Source organism: Kwoniella mangroviensis (genome assembly GCF_000507465.2).
Source record: "Kwoniella mangroviensis CBS 8507 chromosome 1 map unlocalized Ctg02, whole genome shotgun sequence".
Taxonomy (NCBI): domain Eukaryota; kingdom Fungi; phylum Basidiomycota; class Tremellomycetes; order Tremellales; family Cryptococcaceae; genus Kwoniella; species Kwoniella mangrovensis.
Genome location: NW_027062534.1, coordinates 1,903,897 through 1,923,807, shown reverse-complemented (window position 1 = coordinate 1,923,807; position 19,911 = coordinate 1,903,897). Strand labels below are relative to the sequence as shown.

At 45.7% G+C, this 19,911-nt stretch overlaps 9 protein-coding genes across 9 annotated transcripts; 4 read left to right on the top strand and 5 right to left on the bottom strand.

Annotated features, from left to right (window-relative positions):
• Positions 1–326: 326 nt before the first annotated feature.
• I203_105824 (uncharacterized protein) lies at positions 327–5,558 on the top strand (the record flags this gene model as incomplete). Its single annotated transcript, XM_065517843.1, has 14 exons — positions 327–1,340; positions 1,451–1,644; positions 1,737–2,660; positions 2,721–2,836; positions 2,902–3,038; positions 3,098–3,170; positions 3,244–3,732; positions 3,827–4,017; positions 4,105–4,293; positions 4,379–4,699; positions 4,796–4,938; positions 5,004–5,073; positions 5,129–5,185; positions 5,241–5,558. The coding sequence occupies 14 exons, from the start codon at positions 327–329 to the stop codon at positions 5,556–5,558; spliced, it is 4,236 nt and encodes a 1,411-aa protein (XP_065373147.1).
• Positions 5,559–5,924: 366 nt separating this feature from the next.
• Positions 5,925–6,790, top strand: I203_105823 (ubiquinone biosynthesis protein COQ4, mitochondrial; the record flags this gene model as incomplete). The annotated part of the gene is made up of 2 exons (XM_019144974.1): positions 5,925–6,281; positions 6,347–6,790. 2 exons carry the CDS (start codon positions 5,925–5,927, stop codon positions 6,788–6,790), a joined length of 801 nt encoding a protein of 266 aa, XP_019006309.1.
• Positions 6,791–7,052: 262 nt separating this feature from the next.
• I203_105822 (uncharacterized protein) lies at positions 7,053–7,613 on the bottom strand (the record flags this gene model as incomplete). The annotated part of the gene is made up of 1 exon (XM_019144973.1): positions 7,053–7,613. The coding sequence occupies one exon, from the start codon at positions 7,611–7,613 to the stop codon at positions 7,053–7,055; it is 561 nt and encodes a 186-aa protein (XP_019006308.1).
• A 738-nt stretch (positions 7,614–8,351) lies between these two features.
• I203_105821 (uncharacterized protein) lies at positions 8,352–9,167 on the top strand (the record flags this gene model as incomplete). The annotated part of the gene is made up of 4 exons (XM_019144972.1): positions 8,352–8,406; positions 8,478–8,799; positions 8,867–8,981; positions 9,042–9,167. The coding sequence occupies 4 exons, from the start codon at positions 8,352–8,354 to the stop codon at positions 9,165–9,167; spliced, it is 618 nt and encodes a 205-aa protein (XP_019006307.1).
• A 222-nt stretch (positions 9,168–9,389) lies between these two features.
• On the bottom strand, positions 9,390–10,082 carry I203_105820 (uncharacterized protein; the record flags this gene model as incomplete). The annotated part of the gene is made up of 2 exons (XM_019144971.1): positions 9,390–9,465; positions 9,520–10,082. 2 exons carry the CDS (start codon positions 10,080–10,082, stop codon positions 9,390–9,392), a joined length of 639 nt encoding a protein of 212 aa, XP_019006306.1.
• An 871-nt stretch (positions 10,083–10,953) lies between these two features.
• On the bottom strand, positions 10,954–11,655 carry I203_105819 (uncharacterized protein; the record flags this gene model as incomplete). The annotated part of the gene is made up of 1 exon (XM_019144970.1): positions 10,954–11,655. The coding sequence occupies one exon, from the start codon at positions 11,653–11,655 to the stop codon at positions 10,954–10,956; it is 702 nt and encodes a 233-aa protein (XP_019006305.1).
• A 1,243-nt stretch (positions 11,656–12,898) lies between these two features.
• Positions 12,899–14,447, top strand: I203_105818 (uncharacterized protein; the record flags this gene model as incomplete). Its single annotated transcript, XM_019144969.1, has 5 exons — positions 12,899–13,166; positions 13,313–13,968; positions 14,038–14,055; positions 14,156–14,264; positions 14,362–14,447. The coding sequence occupies 5 exons, from the start codon at positions 12,899–12,901 to the stop codon at positions 14,445–14,447; spliced, it is 1,137 nt and encodes a 378-aa protein (XP_019006304.1).
• Positions 14,448–14,924: 477 nt separating this feature from the next.
• Positions 14,925–17,640, bottom strand: I203_105817 (uncharacterized protein; the record flags this gene model as incomplete). Its single annotated transcript, XM_065517842.1, has 3 exons — positions 14,925–16,985; positions 17,164–17,194; positions 17,588–17,640. 3 exons carry the CDS (start codon positions 17,638–17,640, stop codon positions 14,925–14,927), a joined length of 2,145 nt encoding a protein of 714 aa, XP_065373146.1.
• A 110-nt stretch (positions 17,641–17,750) lies between these two features.
• I203_105816 (uncharacterized protein) lies at positions 17,751–19,141 on the bottom strand (the record flags this gene model as incomplete). The annotated part of the gene is made up of 7 exons (XM_019144968.2): positions 17,751–18,014; positions 18,124–18,298; positions 18,380–18,427; positions 18,495–18,640; positions 18,704–18,774; positions 18,840–18,947; positions 19,027–19,141. The coding sequence occupies 7 exons, from the start codon at positions 19,139–19,141 to the stop codon at positions 17,751–17,753; spliced, it is 927 nt and encodes a 308-aa protein (XP_019006303.2).
• Between the last annotated feature and the right edge of the window lie 770 nt (positions 19,142–19,911).

The window sequence follows — 19,911 nt, the reverse complement described above, 5'->3', positions numbered from 1 at the left end:
ATACATAGTGACACTATCTTATTGCATGTATGAGCTTGCATTCGACATGGATGGATGATGTGGAGGTGTGATTGCCAGATTGGGTAATTCTGTCGCGTGTTTCTCGCATTGCACGACGCGTTGAGGGGGGATAATGGGTAAACAAACAAAATAACCAGCAAATGAAAAAGACAAATCTTCCTCATCTTGTCTTTATTGACGGCTTTCATTATACATATAACTCATATACCCATCCTCAAGCTGAGTAAACCCCGACAAGGGGTGACACCTTCCCTTCAACTGTCCTAGCCCTGGCCCACTCTCAGCTGTTGGGGCCAATTTGCACCATGTCCGATGAATTCAACCTCCAAGAATCTCTTCTGTCTCTCTCAGATCTATCTCTCTACCACATCCCGGCAGAGGTCGACATCCCCTCTCAGCGCACATCCACCATCGATGAATCTCTATCATCCGCCATCGAATCCATCGTCCATGATCCAGAGTCCATCGTACATTCCCAATCATCCACTTTCGATGTTTTCCAATCTATCCTCAAATACTCTGATTCACCCAATATAACAGGACCAATCTTGACCAAACTGTTAGATGTCATATTATCGAGTCTTACCAGTCATGCCAATGCAGTCTTGGGACTGGTGGGATCACAAGGAATCCAAACGGATGATATCGACGCTCCAATGGTACACAAGCAACCGTTGGAAATGTGGGCTTTCCTCTTACAGTGGTTTATCACCTCCGCTGAAAGAGGGGCAGGTAAATCTGATGGTGGAGTGGCTCCAACTACAACGAGTGGTAAAGGGAAAAAGAAAACTACGAATAAAAACAGTTCTTCTTCGACATCATTTGTATGGATAGATCAGATTCCTTTCGTGTTAGGTACGATGCACAAGGTACTTCGTATCCCATCAGGACGTATATGGCGTACATCCTCAGAGAAAGAATCCTTCATATCATGTTTTGTTAAACCGTCTTATCAACTTGCCGAAAACGAATCGTACCTCAAGAATCAAGAGATCAAATTAGGTATATATAAAGTTATTTGTTTATCGGTTAAATTCCATGGTCATTCATTCGGAGCTCAGACGTCGATCATTCAGAATTTAACGTATTTCGAACATTTCTCTGAACCTATGGCTGAACTCTTATCGATATTAGAAAAAGAATTCGATTTCACCCAGTTGTCCGAAGAGGTTTTGAGGGATGTTTCGACAAAGACGTTCGCACATAATGATGTGAAAGGACCGAGAAGTTTTAGTAAATTCCTGATCAAGTTGGCGGAGTTGAGTCCTAGAGTGGTGGCTAAGCAGATGCCTTTGTTATTGGGTCATCTGGATAGTGATGTGAGTCATGCCTCTTTTCGCGAAAACACAATCATGTCCATATTCTCCCTCATGCTGTCACCACAAACCATACAACCTTTACTGATATCACATCCACTCATTTCCCACAGGCACATCCCATGCGAATGGCTGTAGTGGAGATCATTGGTCTCCTCATTCGAGATCTGTCCCTATCAGACGAAGGCGACGAGGAACAGAAAGCTAAACAGATTAAGAAATACTTTGAGCTACTCATGGAACGATTTCTAGATTTGAACAGTTGGGTTAGGTGTAAGGTCTTAACCACCATTATCAAGCTTTGCGAGTAAGTGTCTTCCTATTGCGCTTGTGATATTCATAATCCCATGAACCTTCGCTCCGGTTGATATTTTGTTCACCAACTTTGACGCCTTTCAGCCTTCCCGCCAAATTCCCCAAACAGCGCCATCAAATCACCGAACTCACCATTCGTACCCTCGAAGACAAGACCTCCTCCGCTCGACGATATGCCATTCAACTGCTCTGTAAACTCCTCGAAACCCACCCTTTCGGTGCGCTGCATGGTGGTACCTTGAACCTAGCAGAGTGGCAAGAGCGGTACGACAAGATTGAAGCCGAGTTGGCTAAAGTCGATGCTGTCGAATTGGAGAGGGCCAAGCGAGATGTTGGGATGGTCGATGAGGAAGATCAAGATGATTCGCAAGAGAAAGATGACGACGAGGAGGCAGAGGACGAGGACGAGGAAGAGGCAGAAGAGGTGGAGGAAGATGTGGATGGGCAAGAAGACGTTGATGGGGAGGAAGATGGTGAAGGTACACCTAGACCTAAGGCGGTAAAGAAAGAACCTAAAATCAAGAAGAAGAAACCTCGACAATCGCAATTGGATATAACTGGTATTCAAGCTGAACAGTCTACTTTGGATCCCGAATTGATCCATAAATTACGATTAACCAAGAAATACTATTCAGATGCTCTGAAATTTATCAACCAGCTCGAAGGGGCAATCCCTACTTTATGTCAATTGTTGGTTTCTACCACCAAGACGGAAGTGCTGGAAGCTATGAGGTTCTTCAGAATAGCTTATGAATACGATCTGCAATCGAACGAAATTGGAATCAAGACGATGTTACACTTGATATGGACCAAAGATAACAACTCGACTGTACCTGCTCCTACTACTTCCAACGAAGATGGGAATCCCACCGGTGGATCTACAGAGGCGGGAGCGACAAAAGGAATTAGAGCGAATTTGATCGATTGTTATAGGAGTTTGTACTTTGATGTAGTTCCTGACTTGAACGCGAAACAGCAGGTTAACAGGATAGCCAAGAATATGATCGAGTGAGTAGTAACTATCATTGAAAACTTTTTGTATCTCAAGCTGATATATGATGAGTATAGACGAACCTATGGTGCTACACTTGCTGAATTGACTTCTTTGGAGGAGTTGATGCGGACAATGATGGCTGAGGGTGGAGTACATTATGATGTGGTGAATAAGCTCTGGCAGGTATATAGTGAGTTCATCGGATTGCCAGTGCACAACAAAGCACATTCAGCACTAACGACCAATTTTACGCAGGTACGGATCAGGAAATCCCTAAAGCTCAACGTCAAGGTGCAATCATCATTCTTGGGATGTTAGCTCTAGCCAGGCGAGAAGTGGTCACCGAACGAGTGGAATCGCTCTTAAAGATCGGTTTGGGACATTTTGGTATGGTTAGTCAGCTTTCATCCTCACTTTGGAAGATGGGACGCATAGCTGATAATGCAAATAGCACGACCTCGTCCTGGCCAGGTATACTTGTATAGCCTTGCAGCGACTAGGTGGATCAGCCAAGAAGGTCAAAGGTATGTTCGTTCTCATACTTATGACAAATTTCTTGACGGAACGCTGCGCTGATGAGGTCATTTATATGAGCAGGTTCCTTAAGCGACAAAACAATGAGGTTACCGATGGAAAATCCCATCTTCCTAAAATTACAGGAGATAATCGAACATTCACCTAAATCCCCACAATGGTTCAGTATGGCCGAACAAGCTATCAATACGATATATCTGTTGGGTGAACAACCTGATGCGCTATGTTCGGAGATCATCAAGGATCTAACGGTGAAAGTGTTCGAGAAGCCCTTTTCGACCCAGGATGCTACTGCTACTACGCCGCCTCAAGATGTGAACGAGACTACCAATGTCAACAATGAAGAGATGCAAGTGGATGGTGCAACTCCCCCGCCAGACAGCCAAGATAGTATGGCAACTCCACCACCGGAAAACGAAAAGAAAGATCAGATTGGTTCTTTCAAGCTAGCACAGTTGGTCTTCATAGTGGGTCATGTGGCTATCAAACATATCGTGTATCTCGAACTGGTAGAGAGGGAATTCAAGAGGAGAAAGGATGAGACCGCTAAGCGTGAGTGATCTGATACAATGAGATATGAGATGATCCCACCTCATAATCGGTCAGCAGGTAGAATGTTATGCTAATGGTCTCCCCCGGTAAACAGAGAAAGCAGCTGCTAAAGCCGCCGAAAAGGATTCGAACGATCTTGATGCGGTAGCTGGAAATGCTGAAGACGATATCGGCGAATTGATATCTGGTATTAGGGAGAGAGAATTGTTATTTGGTGATAAAAGTCTATTGGCTGTGTATGGTCCGATGATCGCTGGAATCTGTGCTAGTCCGAAGAGGTACAAGGTGAGTTCCGTTCCTGCTCATTGGTGTGTAACTTGACAAACCAGATTGGCGGCTAATCACATGTAATAATCACATGTCCACTATTAGAACTCTTCTCTGCGTCAAGCTGCTACTCTATCCCTCACCAAACTCATGTGTGTCTCTGCGCAATTCTGCGAATCTCACTTGTTGCTCCTTTTCAAGATACTGGAGACAAGCCGAGATCCAGTGGTTAGAAGTAACATCGTGATTGCTCTGGGTGATATTGCAGTCTGTTGGGGAAGTATGATCGATGATGTGGGTATAAGTCTTCGTTCTCATTCATCGCATTCCAATAATATCAATCACATGCTGATGTATATATTTTTGGTTGTTCATATAGAACTCTGAAAGGTTATATCAAGGTCTATCGGACCCTGACCAAATAGTCAAGAAGAACACTCTGATGGTACTTACCCATCTGATCCTGAACGGGATGATTAAAGTCAAAGGACAATTAGGAGAAATGGCCAAATGCCTTGAAGACAAAGATAATCGAATTTCAGATTTGGCCAAATTGTTCTTCACTGAATTATCGACCAAGGATAATGCGCTGTATAACAACTTGCAAGATGTCATCAGTCATCTGTCGGTTGGACAATATAAAGTCGATGAAGATACTTTTGAGAGAACGATGAGGTTTATTTTCACTTTCATTGAGAAGGTGAGTAACGTCATTCTCGTCAACAAGCATACATCGTATTGCAGATATTTCGATGCGAAGAGTCAGAGCAGAGTTGACAATGCGCCTTCTTCGCAGGATAAACAAGCTGAATCGATCGTCGAGAAACTATGTCAGCGGTTCAGATTGGCCACTGAAGAGAGACAATGGAGAGATATCTCTTTCTGTTTATCGCTGTTACCTTTCAAATCTGAACGATCCATGAAGAAGCTCATTGAAGGGTGAGTGCCAGAGTATTCGAAATGTTTATGGACGTCATTGCTAATATACCGATTTGACTTGGTAGCTTACCGTTCTACCAGGATAAACTGCACGAAGAGACTGTGTTTAGAAGGTTCACCGAGATACTCGCCAAGGTGAGCTACCATGTTAAGCTCATTTTCAAATGACATAGCTGACAAAGTCATATAGGCTCGAGCGAATAAAGCTGCCAACAAACCTGAAACTGAGCTTAAGGAATTCGAGGCTGTAAGTATACCGGCTCCTTTATCTGGAAATCAGCTGATCATACAACGCTCGATAGATCCTTACTGAGCATCAAGCCAAGGGATTAGAAGACCAAGCCTTAGAAGCTGACGTATTGAGAAAGACTAAAGCTGCTAAGCGAAGGGCAGCTAAGAGACCTCAAGCTGGAGGAAGAGGCAAGAAAGCAGTCACCCCAGAAGATAATGAAGATGAAGAAATGGAAGAAGAAGCTCTGCCCGCTCCACCACAGAGATCTACAAGAGGAGCTGCAACTAAAGCACAGCCGAAGAAAGCTCCTCCGCCGCCTAAACCTAGGAGAGGGGGAAGGAGGAAGGTTGTCGAGAGTGAGGATGAAGATGAGGAGGAGGCTGAGTAGTGTCGATCTACAATTTGGCAGATCCTTTCGGTTGCAGTGTTTCTTTCCGGGCTTATAGAGAGGTCATTTGTGGTTGTTGTACATTATATACATCTATGAATTAGTTTGACAGGATGATTGGGATAATTGCCACGTGGGTCGAATAACCCGTCGGAAGATGTCGAGAGATGAAGGGATGTTTTGGACATTCCAAGAAAGGATCATGAGCCTCTGAATCTTGCATATGGTGTCATATACTATCAACAAGAAATACACACAATAGAAGATTGCCGGAGAATTGCTCAGCTATAAATCTCATATCCCTTTATATTCAGTCTCGTATAAACAACTCGTCTGTCTCACGGAACGCTCAACCTCCAATTCCAGATGAAACCCTCCCTTCGACTACTCACCCCTTCTCCCCGCCCGGTGAATTATCCAGGCCACACCCCACTATCATTCTCCCAAAATGCCCTCTTAGCAGTCGGATCAGGCCTGATGGGCGTCTGGACCTCTCGAGGTGATCTCGTAGCTTCCCTATCTGAATCGACCGCATCGACCTTCTTACCGTCTTTACACCATAGGATGACATTACATCCTGAAGGTAGACAGATATTGAAAGATCGACCGACCATATCTTCCGATACGCTAGTAGGTCTGAGGGACTTGAAGAGAGGTACGTTAGGGAGAGAATATTGGGAATGGTTGGATGATGGCAAATTAGATCCTGATGCGAGAGCACCTGTGAGTAATATACTATTCAGCATATCGAGTTCATTCAGAGCTAAATTCTGATTGTCTGACCGAAGGTCCAATATATCGATTCACCCACTTTGGCATATACGATGCTCCGCTATCGACAGACGCACGACCTCTACCATACACTGTTCTCACTTCCTCCTACATTACCTCACGAACTCTCACTGAAGGTATTCGAATTTTCCAACATGTCTTTACCCGTCGCGGCACTCTCTTCAACATTTGGACCCTTCCGCTTAAAAAGAAGAGAAACATGGCTGAGGGATTGGGTACCGTGGGCTCTGAGGGAGGGTAAACAGGGGAAGAGCCTGGTAGGTGTGTATTGGGAGAAGAGGTGGGAGCAAGGTATAGGTGAATTGAGGAGGGAGTTAGGTGTGAAGAGGAATGATCAGGATGGGGTGGAAGGCCGATGGGGTGGATATAGGAAGATAAGAGAGGAAGAGAGGGAATTGAGAAGGAAGGGTGAATGGATAGATGAACCGGAGGAATGGTAACTTTTCATGTAGAGGGATTGATGATGCATTGATATGTATGTATAACTCTCTCATTCCCCGGTTCGGTCATGCTACTGCTTTCTACATAAGAATGAGCATATTCCCAGTTGACCTGCTTGAGACCCCCTTGGCTTTGAACATCCTTTCTATACCGAAGTGAATCCAGCCACAGACGAATGACATGCCCCTTACGTACTCTCTATATTTCCTTTTTACTTCTCGACGGTGGCGCGAAGCATCTCACAATTTAGAAAGGATCACCTCATTTCATAAGTGTGGTACGCAGTACATAGTTTTCTTCTAAAAGTGCTCCATCCCAGGTGTACCCTTTACTGTCCGGCATGTCTGCATCAGCCCTAACCGTGCTGCAAAGGTCAGTGAGTGTACCGCTCTTCAGTTGATAGTTTATGGATTGGTCTCCATAGGTAGTCGAAGCTTCGTTAGACCATCTATCCAAAATCTCCTTGACTGGCTCAGGTGCATGAGTCAGTATCAGAGGACCTTTAGTCAAATATTGTGGACCGAATGATTTTGTATCTGTATCAAATTGTTCGTATTTCATTGTTGGGAAATGTACCCTACCTTCTGATGATGATCTTGTGGTTGCTCGATACATCAGATCATTATCTGAGAACTTTGGGTCAAGTGTCGCGCTCGGACGACCGGATGTGATGGTCGGTAGGCTTAGAGTGATCTTGACATTGGTACTTGTCAGCTTGAGCTGAGTGAGATCCTTGGATCGTATACCGATGACTAGCTTGGGATGAAGGTTGTCTTCGTTGAGTATTTCTTGGTAGGTGAAGCAGTAAGGACTTTCAGTCATTGTGTGCTCTTTCCGATATCGATTCGACGTAGATATGTATGACGAGGTTTCGTTCATAGTCATAGTGGATGATCAGTATATGGTCAGATAATCGGATGTTTTCATTGATCATGTAACAACGTACTTTTAGCTAGACCTCACTCAGTCGATTGGTGCTCTTGGTATGCCAAGAAAGGTGGTCGATAAACACATCATGCGTTACAGCTCTCCATAAAAGGAAAGACCGGAGTGCCGTGGCGGAGCGTCTGTTCGCAAAGTACCTGTATCTGAAGCTGCTCTGAGCGTTATCACCATGACACTTGATGGGCATTGCTCAAGCGCTCAGATCACCCTCGAGCTCGAGATACTCACCGCGGTGAATTCAAGCGGATCGGAAGGCAATCAAAAGCAGTAAGAGGTCGGCTAAGCGGTGTTTCTGAAGAGCAGAGTAGAAGATAGACAACCCAACGTTTCAGCACAGACCATGGGGCAGAGATCTCGATCACCACCGTGACTCTCTCAAATTTCGAAGTAGTCATGTACATATCCTGGTTTTTATAGGTATAAAAATGACAAGCCCAACTAACTCATTCCTTCCTCATTCATACGTCCAACCGCTCCTGTAGTTCCCAGAATTGACACCCAGAACGTGACTTATCTTCTAGTGAGTGTTCGTTCGACGCGGGTGAATTGATGCAAAGCCGACTGGCAGTCTTCTCTCCCAGTACTACTCGATATCATCGTATCATCACATCCACCATGAGATTCGCTCTACTTGCTGCCCTCATCCCGCTGCTCGGTGGTGTATCAACCTGTAAGTTATACTTTGAAAGATCGCATACGTGTCATTTGCTGATCACCCTGTACTGACCCCTGTACTTATAGTCGCCATCCCCTCTTCTGCCTCTCCTGTCAGCCTCATCGCTCGTGAAATCGCAGGATTAGACGACGTCCCCGCCGCTTGTACCTCCAAATGCGCCAGTACCCAAGAGTTCGCACAAAGATGTGATGGCGGTCAAGATGTCGATGCGTGTCTCGAGATCTGTCAACCATCTCTGCTCAGCGAGTACGAGGAGTGCGCTACCTGTATTATAGATAACTTTGAAGGTCTCTCGGGAGATGATGAAGCTCTATTGCAATTCGCTCTCGGTCAACTTAAGGAGGAATGTGATAGTCTGACAGCAGGTGGTAACTCTACTTCATCATCGTAAGTATCGTCTTGTTCATTGAGTCGGTCTCGTTCTCATCAGCTGACTGTACTATCTCGAATCAAGTAACTCCACCACTACCGGCTCTGCTGTTATCTCCGAATCATCAACTTCCCCTTCTAATTCTGCCACCAGAACCCTCATTAGCGCCACTAGCATCGCTTCCAGTCATGCCTCAAGTGTGAGTCAGCAGCACGCCTACGACATGCACACCTGCTAAACCAGTGATATAATTGTATAGGCTTCTTCCGCTACCTCATCTGCCGCACCATCAGGTAATGCTGACTCCGGAGCCTCTGCAAGGACCCCTGTTGGTGGCGCAATCGCTTTCATCGGTGTGGCTGTCGGTCTTGCTGTATTCGCTTAGGCATGACTTGAAATATTTCATGCTTTCATAGTCATATACCAAGCTGGCCTAAACCCTCAATTGGATTATGATGAATCCTGGACTTCGTAGCATTCACTACCAATTCATAATGCATATATTGCCCTTCTCCTTCTCCAATACCTCACTCATCTGTTTTGCTAGAAGAAATGATACCACCCTTTGCTATCAGCCACCTGCTGGTGGAGGGTAGGTACAGCAGACTTAGCCATAATAGTCAAGGAGGGTAAACCCCACTTTGTACAACGTATCCAGAATTCCAGAGCTGCCTGCCCTTGATCTACAGCATCATCAGCATTGAGCTTCATTCATTCGGAAGACGAATCGAACTCACGTTGTGCTTTGATCAGCATGGTCTCTACTGAAACTTTCCACCTCTCCTCTGACAGTATCCCATTCACCCTTTGTATCATATCTAGCCGTCCAATGATTGTAATCATCTTTCCTAATCACCCATATGTCCCCTTCTCCCGATTCCCTGATGGAACACGAGACGACCCCAGATCTTTTGGTAGCATCCAGCTCTTGGACAGGACGAAGTGTATCACTTGGGTCTTTAATGAATAGTGACGCTTTGGAAGCTTCGTGTAAGTCGATCTCGCCTCTGTCCCCACAATCACATCTGATCGAGGCATCAGGACCCGAAAAGATCTTGTACCTATCGTCTTTGGCCTGATTGATGGGCTCGACAAAGATGATCTCGCAGCCGACAGGTCTCTCGTTCCTCAATGACTTGCCTGAAGGGAGAGTCACAATCGCCATTGAAGGTTTGAAGGACTGACCATTATAAGTAATCTCAGTTGATTGAGCTTGAGAGATATCAAATACCATCGATTTCTGTTCTTGGTCTTCCGGGATAGTCTTCCCTTTCCAATCCTCCAGATGAGGTGGAGGCATCTTGAACGAATCCTGACTGAAATCAATACAATAGAATTCGTCATGTACGTTTGGTCGTCGCATCCCGATGGCCGCACTTCTGTGATCCCTTCTCACAATGCCTAAATAGGTGTCATCGGTATTTGCTTGAGTGTCTGCCATAGCTACTGTAGATTCACGGTGAGATGAGTAATGATTATGAGGTACGTAATGCCAATATGCTATTGAAAAGCCTGACTATTTATATGTATTTCAGGGCTGCAAATGTATCGAGTGACTGCCCGAGCACTCACCTGCGTTTACAAAGGATGGAGGAAGAGTATCAATAGTAGCCTTCGTCTGATGTTATGAGCTGTGCGCTGCATCCTTATTCTTTGGAAGCGAGACCTTCTCCAAATGATATCATCTAAGCTATGATGTGGAAGAATCAGGATGTTTGAAAGGATGATTGAACCGATCTCAGTGTGGCATACAGTATCACTCCTGCAGTCCACCAGAAGGTATCTCGATCATGGCGTATCCGAAAGCTATGGAAGTGGCGACATGGCATTGAAGTTTAGGGGCATGGACAAGAAATCGACTTTCTGGTGAGTCCAGGCGTCTCTACGACTTTGGAGACCTCATCAAGTGGAGCAGGAGTAACAATAATGGCTATCGCTTCCCTCATGAATCCTCCGGATAGATACACCGAAGAAGAAGATTCAATGACTTATAGGAACATTCAGAAAATTATTCATGCATAGCCCAGGAGTGACGAGTCAGGTTCACACGCCTCTACAGTATATCCACAGGGGGAGGGAGGCTATGTAGATGGATCTTGGCCGAGATTGACTATAGTGAAGCGGTGATTGCTGAGTCCTTTATGACATCCATCATCAAGCTAGTCGGTGTCTCATTCTTGGCCACTTTCACGAGTGAACACAGTGACCTTTGAAGGAAAAGGCGCCCAAGTTTCCGTATCTTTCTCGAGAGCCTCCCAGAATTTGCTATTCTCATAGGAGATTTCCCAAACCTGACCCTGACCCTCTTTATCCAACGAAAGAGCTATAACCTTCGAATCCTGTTTTGCTGGCAGTCTCTGGACGGAACTGAATCTATCACTTGGATCTCGAACAAGGAGGCTGACATCTTGTGAAGTCTTGGTTGCCATCCCGTTCTCGGATTCAAGGTATCCGTGTGGAATCGAATATACCTTGTATCGTCCTCGCCCATTGCCATCGACAGGCGCCCAGAAGCTAGTCCGACAATGGACGTATGGTGTTTCATGGCCACATCCCTGATCATCCCAAAGATCGATCGTGGATATCGCTCCAGAAGGACTGAAAGTATGACCGTTGTACTTGAGTGTAGGAGGATGTTCCTCGGAGAATCGAAGTAGATAACTTTTAGTGTCGTGAAAGGGTAGTTCCCTCTGAAGTGAGGGCGGCGGATTGCCATCTGAATCGGTGGGCGCGACGACCTCGCAATACAACACTTCCATTCCATCGTCAACTTCTTGATTCAACGAAACCATGGTCTGTTGTTTAGTCACCACACCTCGAAAGGTGTCATCGATGCTTTCACCGGCCAGGTTTGAAGCAGTTGAATCAGCCATGTCAAGGAAGATTGAGAGCTATTGACAATCTAGTTGCAGCTCTGTCAGCACTTATCGAGGACACGGGCGAGGAAGCCTTTGAGTGCAATAGTTTTTGGTATCATCATAGTTGAAGTCGACGATGTATATATACCTTACCATGTGTCTTTAAGGATCTCCAAGTATCGCATCCTCTGTCCCTCATAAGGGTCGTCTCAGAAAGGATTGCCACGCTGGGACGAAGATCGAGGCTCGAGCTTGATCGCTCCTTTGCTACTACTGACGTATACTGGCTTCTTCGACGAAAATGCATGATTGTCGCTTCGCCTTATGATATCATGCAGTGCAGGGTGTCGAACACACTAGAATATTTTGAAAAGATTGCAACATGCCTCTCAATCTCATAGTTCTTCTAGTCATCCTAAGTTGCATCACTTTTCCGCGCAAAGGATGAGACTATAGTGTCGCTTCGCTTATGGTATTTCGATTAACAGGGGATGACCAGGTCGCGAGCGTTCTTTACAGGGACAAGAAACACCCAACAAGTTATGGTTTTCGGCTATCTGCTTCCACGTTATGCATGTTCGTGTTCTTTTGGCTTCAATTGAGATCATTCTACGCGAATTCCAGGACCTAGACTACCATGAAGACCAACATGCTTTCCTCGCTTAGCGAGTAGCTTTAAACTATGTATAGTGCATGCTATGTATGAGCCATGTATGATATACATTTCAAAGTGAAATTACGTCAATCCCTCGAACACGCTCACAGCTAAAAGTACCGTAATATTGGAATCATCTCCAAGAGGTTTCAGGGTTAATTACTGCGCTGTGACGTAACTCTCACAGTCAATGGTGGGGTTTATGGATATCCCCTCTCTGTGCCTCCACCTATGACAAACAGAGAGCAAGCATAAAGGTGATACCAGGAGCGGGAGAAGCAAGGAAGGAAGGGAAACCAAGCATACGGAGTACTGCCCAGCCCAGATAATGGAGCTAGTGATGATCAAATGAATGAAAAGGATGTTCACCTGAAATGACCCGGACTAAGCCGAGGATGCAAAGGATCCAGGCGATCATTGATGTCATAAACATCAACTGTGATGTAAGTTCAAACAAATGTGCATGAAACTTTCGACACCCAACCCACAACTTTGGGACACATACCTGAAGACACAAGGTATAATAACCCGTTGGTCACCCTCTATCCCATATCCACTCACTAGCCATTCCAGCAAATCCACATACAAGTATTGTTTCTAACAATGTCAGCACCAAGGATCTTGACCTCTCTTCGACCTCAACTGCGCTTAGCTCGTTCCGCCCTCCCTTCTGCCTCTACTCGTCTCACATTCTCCACTTCCATCCGACGACTGGACAACAAAGGCGATAGTGGTCGACCTCAGGCTGCTCATCCGTCGAAACACGCTCCAAGACCTGTATCATCAGGAGAACCAGTAGCGGAGCACGTAAAGGAAGATGAATCTAAGAGAGCTGGTTTACCCGAAGAGCCAATAGATGGTCCACCTCCACGTCAGTCTGTCTTTCACTCTTCTTACACACGATGAAGACATACACCTGTTGAATGAACAAATGATACTCTTCATTTCCACCTACGCTCACTTCCATACCTGTGTGGTCTCTTCTCCTTTTGCATTGCATGTCTCTTACGCCTATAGGTCCCAAACCGTATACCGAACCTCCAGCTCCACTCGCAGCCTTACCAGCTCACGAGTTATTCTACCTCAAGAATCGAACCATTCTCATCACTGGAGGAGGACGTGGTCTGGGCTTGACGATCGCTCATGCATGTCTGGAAAGCGGAGCGAGCGTCAGATGTATGGATCTCTTACCGGAACCGTCCCAACCTCAATGGAGTAAAGCAGAGGAATTAGCCAAATCTAAAGGATTGGAAATATCCTATCATCCATTAGACGTTACAGATCAAAATGCCGTATCCAACCTCTTCTCCGACTTATTCAAGATGGATTCGAAAGAACATCCAATTAGAGGACTATTCACTTCAGCAGGTATACAAATCATGATGCCTGCCGTTGACTATTCCACCGAGAAATTCCGTAAAGTCATCGACGTAGATCTCACGGGGACCTTTTTATGTGCTCAGGCATTTGCCAAAGAATGGTTCAAAAGACATCCAACGATGGATGGTCAGGCCGGTGTACATGGAGCTAGTATAGCGATGACGGGAAGCATGAGTGGACATATTGCGAACTTGGGTATTGAATGTGCGGCGTACAATGCTAGTAAAGCGGGTGTTAATCAGTTGGCAAAGAATCTGGCTTTGGAATGGAGTAGAAAGGGGATAAGGGTTAATGTGAGTGTGATTTGACACTATTCAAAGGTTGAATGAGGAAAGCTGACAATTATCGATTTTATCCCATAGACACTCTCACCGGGTTATGTGAGTAGATAATCTCAATGCTACCATTACCATTACCATTACCACCACTCATTCTCATACCATTTTTGCCATGCTGATCATCGAATCTCTTCTCTTGCAGATCCGAACAGCTCTCACCGCAGCTCAATTAGACGAAAAACCAGAACTGAACAAAATCTGGTTACAAGGTTCTTTGTTAGGTAGACTATCTACCCCGGATGAATTCAGAGGTGAGTCCTACCTATTTCATCTATCGTCCCAGGAAGATTGTTGAATCACTTTGGAAAGACTCATGTTGATGATTTTGATTGGGTTGCCATCGCTCAGGCCCAGTACTTTACCTCTTATCGGACGCAAGCTCATTCATGACTGGAGCGGACCTTTTGGTTGACGGTGGACATTGTGCAACTTAGATTCTTACTACGGATATGTTGTATTATCATCTCAATCTTCATTTTGAATAAAGGAAAGGAAAGGGATAGATCGAAGACAATACTGTACCAAATAGGGCATAAAAATGACGATACCTTATATACACGAAACGGTTTAATACAAATACAAATACAATTATAAGTATAAATGAATTGAAATGAAACTCTAACGAATCTAAACTTAACATGTACGAGTACATGTGTAGCCCATCTATCGTGATCACATCAAGTAGTATTTGTGATATTCCCTACCTATATTGGCTTGCTATCTCTCCACGAAATCCAATCAAAATCAAGGAAAAAATCGATAAAGTTAGATGCAATCTACCAATCATTAGTCATATCATGCAGGCATCAAGAGAGTGCATCTCCGCTTTTCTATATACAACAGACAAAATAGACAATCCTTAACATGTCAGACTTATCTCACTACACTCTTTCCCCACCTTCTACCGTACTTTATTCAATGTCAGGTATCTCCTCCAAGCTCTCATCACCAACTTCCACCTTACCATCCTGATCCCAATTCTCCTTTTCTTTGTTGATATTTACATCTAAAGTTCCCGAACTGTCCGATACCTTTTCTGGAGTTGCTCCATTTTCCTTCTCTATTTCTCGCGTAGGTGAGGGTGTTCTCGGCCTATCTACCGGATCCCGTTGTGCTTTCTCTCCACTTGCATCTTCTCCTTCTGCTCCATCATCTTCAGGAGGTCCTGACTTCAATACACTTTCAGTCAATTCTCGCAATTCTTCCTCCGCTGCCTTCTCCGGTTCCTCTGGCTCATGGTGGTCATCATCTTTCAATATCTCTAAACCATCCTCATCTTTCTCTGCCTGACCCGAGATTTTCTGATCGATCCCACCAATCTTCCCTTCTTCTCTCGCTTTCTCACCTACTTCACTCATCGGTCCCTCAGGTCTCTTCATCCCAGCAGCTGCCAATCCAAGTCGTCCAATTGGCGATTTACCTACAGCTGGAGTCTTGGCTTCATGGATATGCGTGTTCGTGCCTTTCGAAGGTGTATCAGAATTCTGCGCTTGAGGTCGGACGCGGACTCGTGGAGCTGATGTGGAAGAAGCGGGCGTCTTAGCTCTAGTAGTAGTAATTGGCGTTCTAGTGGAAGATGTCGAAGGTGTCCCAGTTGACTTTGTCGAGGTAGTCTTGGGCGTAGAATTTTTCACCGGCGTAGATGCGGTTTTCGAAGGTGATTCGTGGTGTTGTACACCTGCTGATCTAGCTCTGGAAGCAGCAGTACCTTGCAACAGCCTACTTCCCGTCCCTTGACCAGTACTGGAAGTTTTAGACGGCGTGGATGTATCTTTCGATTCGCCTGAAGCTGGACTACTCCTTCCTTTTTCTTCTCCTATACTATTCCTCCCATTTGACCGACCTAGACTGAGTGATTCCCTCTTACCCCTAGATGATCCAGGGGAGGAAAGCGGTCCAGATGGGATTCGAGCTTTGGCTAAACTTGACGCAGTGGGTTTCGAGGGCGTTCCAGTCAAGTGAGGTTTCAAGGGACTGGGTACAGTATGACTTTGGTTCTCCGAAGAGGGAGTACGGTGGGTTGGACCGGTATGAGATGGAACGAGTGGTTTGTGGGTACGTCCCACCGGTGGAATGGCAGTGGACGGTGGTCGCTTGCTGGCTGAGCTGGAGGTGGTAGATTGATGGCCTAGAGAGGTACGTGCTCTGGCTGGTGTGGTGGTACTTGGAGCAGGGCCGGTGGAAAGACGCGATCTTGGTATGGTGGTAGCGGAGGATTTGGATGTGGATGTGGAGGTAGGAAGGGGTGTTTTGGTTGTGGCTGAAGATGAGGAGGATGTCTTCTTGGTTGCAGAGCCGATAGAGGATGACGAAGGTTTTTTTGTAGGTGTAGAAGTGGTAGTGGGTTTAGCAGTTATTGATATGGGTTCTTGGATTATGTCTCCTCCTTTCTTTTTGGCAGGGCTATCGTTTGATTTCGCAGTTTTATTGGGTTCTTCTACATCAGGTTGTTTCGGTGTCTCAGACAGTGGGGCTACAGGTACAGGCAAAGCAGTCATCCCATTGACATCTTCCCCGGCTGTAGATAATCGTTTAGGCGACTTAGGGGGTCTAGACGGACTGCTACTGGTATTGATATCATAGATTTCCTTGATCTCTACAGGGGCAGGAGACGGTTTGGCTTTCTGTTTCTCCGGTGTAGTTTGCTCCTTGATATCTAACTTATCTATCTTACTGTCCAAGGTAGAAGTATCGTCATTCGGGATGTCCTCTGTACCATCCGATTTATTCTGAACAGAAGCAGAAGCAGTACCCTCGACACTGGGCAAAGTCGTACTATCACCTAATCTCGGTGTGGTGCCCGGACTAGGACTAGGTGAAGCTGACCATAATCCCGATGAAGATATTCTACGTGAGTTACCTAATGTTCCAGTGCCGGTTCCAGGCTGTAAGCTTGCTCGACGGTTTTCTCGAGCGGTAGCTTCCGCATCGCGGTTGGCAGCTGTCTGGAACCGAGCTACGAGGGCTGAGACCTGTGGAGTAGGTCGAAGGCAATATTCGGTAGGAGTTGAGAAAGATGTAGATGGTGTGGATCAATTGAAGGAAGAGGATAAGCAATATGCAAGGATGTATTGGGGACCAAAACAGTGGTTAGCTTGACTCCATCGATGATGAGGATACCAAGCTGTGATAGTAGATTATTTCACTTACACTGCCCTGTGACCTCTCTACAGGTAACGGCCTAGTACACCATAGTTCGTTATCAGCTACAACCAAGTTTCAGAAGAATTTAGCAGAGCTGGAAATCACACTCACATATCCCACCGATCCTCTTCGCCTCTATTTCGAATTGGAGATGGATTTAACGAGATACAATGATATATCAGACAACTTGATATGATTACTGACTCGTTTTTTTAACTTTGATATGAGTGATGTTCGAGGTTCCAGGTTCAGCTTGTATGTAGTCAAGATGTGACTGGTTATTTATGATATATGAAACGAGATTGCCAGTTGGGATGTGAAGGTACAAAGAGATACCAACGAGTGGTCGAAGCGTGTTTTAACTTTGTGTCAATCCACTCGTAAGATGCGGGGTCTCCACTCTGTCACTCTCACTGCTGCAGTCAGACACGTAAGTAGTCCTTTGTTCAATTTCGTATGACTTGCAAGGACTTTGTGCATCATTGCTATCAGTCGATGCGAGCGGACAAGAGCACAAAGAAGCAATAATATAATGTCCATAGCATCAATATGTATTTTATCCTCCCTCTCCCTCCACTGCGTCATCCCATCCCTTAGAGGGCAGCACCGAAAACAGCACCTACAACACCAACAGCACCCATGATCATACCAACAGCTACACCGGTCTTACCAGCACCAGATTGGGCGGAAGTAGCAGCGGCCGAAGTAGCAGCGGAGGTGGCGGAACCACCGGCTGAACCAGCAGCTGAGGCAGCGGCGGACGCACCGGAAGTTTGGGAAGCGGCAGCTGATCCAGATCCGGTGGTTGAAGCTGCCTGGGAGAGGGTGGCTGAGTCTACTGGGGTGGTTGATTCGGCCTATGTCCAAGATCGAGTACATCAGCACCATCGTTCTTTAGAGCTTTGAGCAGCATGCGCAAACGAAATGACGATACGCAGACTCTATAGCATTGAGGATATCACTCACAGTAGAAGTAGCTTGTCCGTTCTCAACTTGGAAGTAATTGGCGGCAAGTAAATCACCGAGCTTGGCCTCGGAGACGTAACTCTTGAGGAACCATGTACCGAGGGCAACACCGGTGGTGGAGAGGTTCGATGGTGCAGAGAAGTCGTCACCTTGTTCGTAAAGGGCGATAACGTATCTGTGAGCGAAAATCGAGAACATCAGTACACAGCTTAGGAAAGGTGTACAACTGAGTTGAGTTATCGCCAAAAGGACTCACCGGTGAGATCCAGTCCCTTCGAAAGGACCAGGACCAGCGTAGTCGGTACTAGTCATTGACAAAACCATTATCAGCTGCGATCAAACCTAGAATGGATATGCCATTTGATACTCACATAGTAGTGGCTCCAGTGTAGTTAAGCGCGTAAGGAGCTGAGTCACCAGAGATACCAACGCTGTTGACAAGCCAGTGTCGAGTCTGTTCGGTAACGTTTTGGTCGGTTCCTACCGCGTTGGCGTCGGCCATGAGGACGGTGTAGAGCTGACGCGCACGCCCAGAAGTATCAGTACCGCACTTTGAACACAAAAGAAGGTATATACTCACCTTTCCAGCTTGGAAATCATCGCTATCGGCGCTCTCAGGAGTGACAGTGATTTCAGGCGAAGAGGCGACAGCTGGAAATCATCCATGTTATAAGTTAGGATCCGTATTGAAAGATATCCGGCACATGATAACTTACCGTCCTTGTCTAACTTGTCACCTGGTGAGATAGCTGAACCGCCGAAAGAGACGGTAAGGATAGCTTCAGGGTCAAACTCTTCGATCAGTTGAGGGACAAGCTCGGCCTCTATATATGGTGGAAAAGCAGGTGATCATCAGTCAGATATCCGATTTCGATGAAGTGTTTAGTTTGGTAGGGTGCTTACGCTTGAAGTGAGCTTCAATAGCTTCGATATCCGTTTCCGAAGCAGTAGTGGACGATGAATTTTGGGCCAAAGCGGGGATGGCAAGTAAAGCGAGAGTTGGAAGCAAGGCGAACATCTTGATGAGCTGTATTTTATGTTATCTAACAAATAGCGCAGAAAGGCGAGATTAGTCAAGAGCTATTACCAGCTACATATGGGTGAGATTCGGAAAGAGATGAGAGATCGATAGCTGAATAGCGATGGTAAGGGTGTAAGAAACGGCGAAGAAGGATAAAGGAAGGTGACTTTGTCAAGGGGGGATCTGTCAACTTACGAGTAAAAGGTGAAAAGAGCGACTTGTTGATCGATTATGGTTCGTTATGAATGAGCGTTGCGCTTGAAGGAGTACACTGTACGAGTAAAGCGATGATAAATGAATATATCAAGTGGAAGCAAGAGATGAAGACCAATAAGACATCTTTTTGCTGTGTTTGCTGTACTTTGGACTTGCACTTGGCACTAGCTAATGAAACGAGGCCCGAGCTTGCTTTTGCTTGCTCTTTTTCCCCCAAACCTACGTAATCAATATCAATCGCGTCAACAAACTTGCCTTTCACACGTGGTATCGACTGCAAATGACGTCCGGGTGAAAGAGTAAAACTCCGTGCTGTGGGTGAGAGTGGCATCTGCATCTGCATCTGCATGTAGAGTATGTCCCGGTAAATGGGGTTGGATTGGCACGGCGTTGTTCGGTGGTAGGTCAGACACGAGATTCCTCGGTTTTCCCTTCATATTGGGAGTATCAGAAGCGTAAGATACAAAAAGCTATCCAAAAGTATAATACCCATCTAATCATTCTCTTCGATCACCTAGATCATCCCCATTCGCTAATGTGGGTCTATTCCT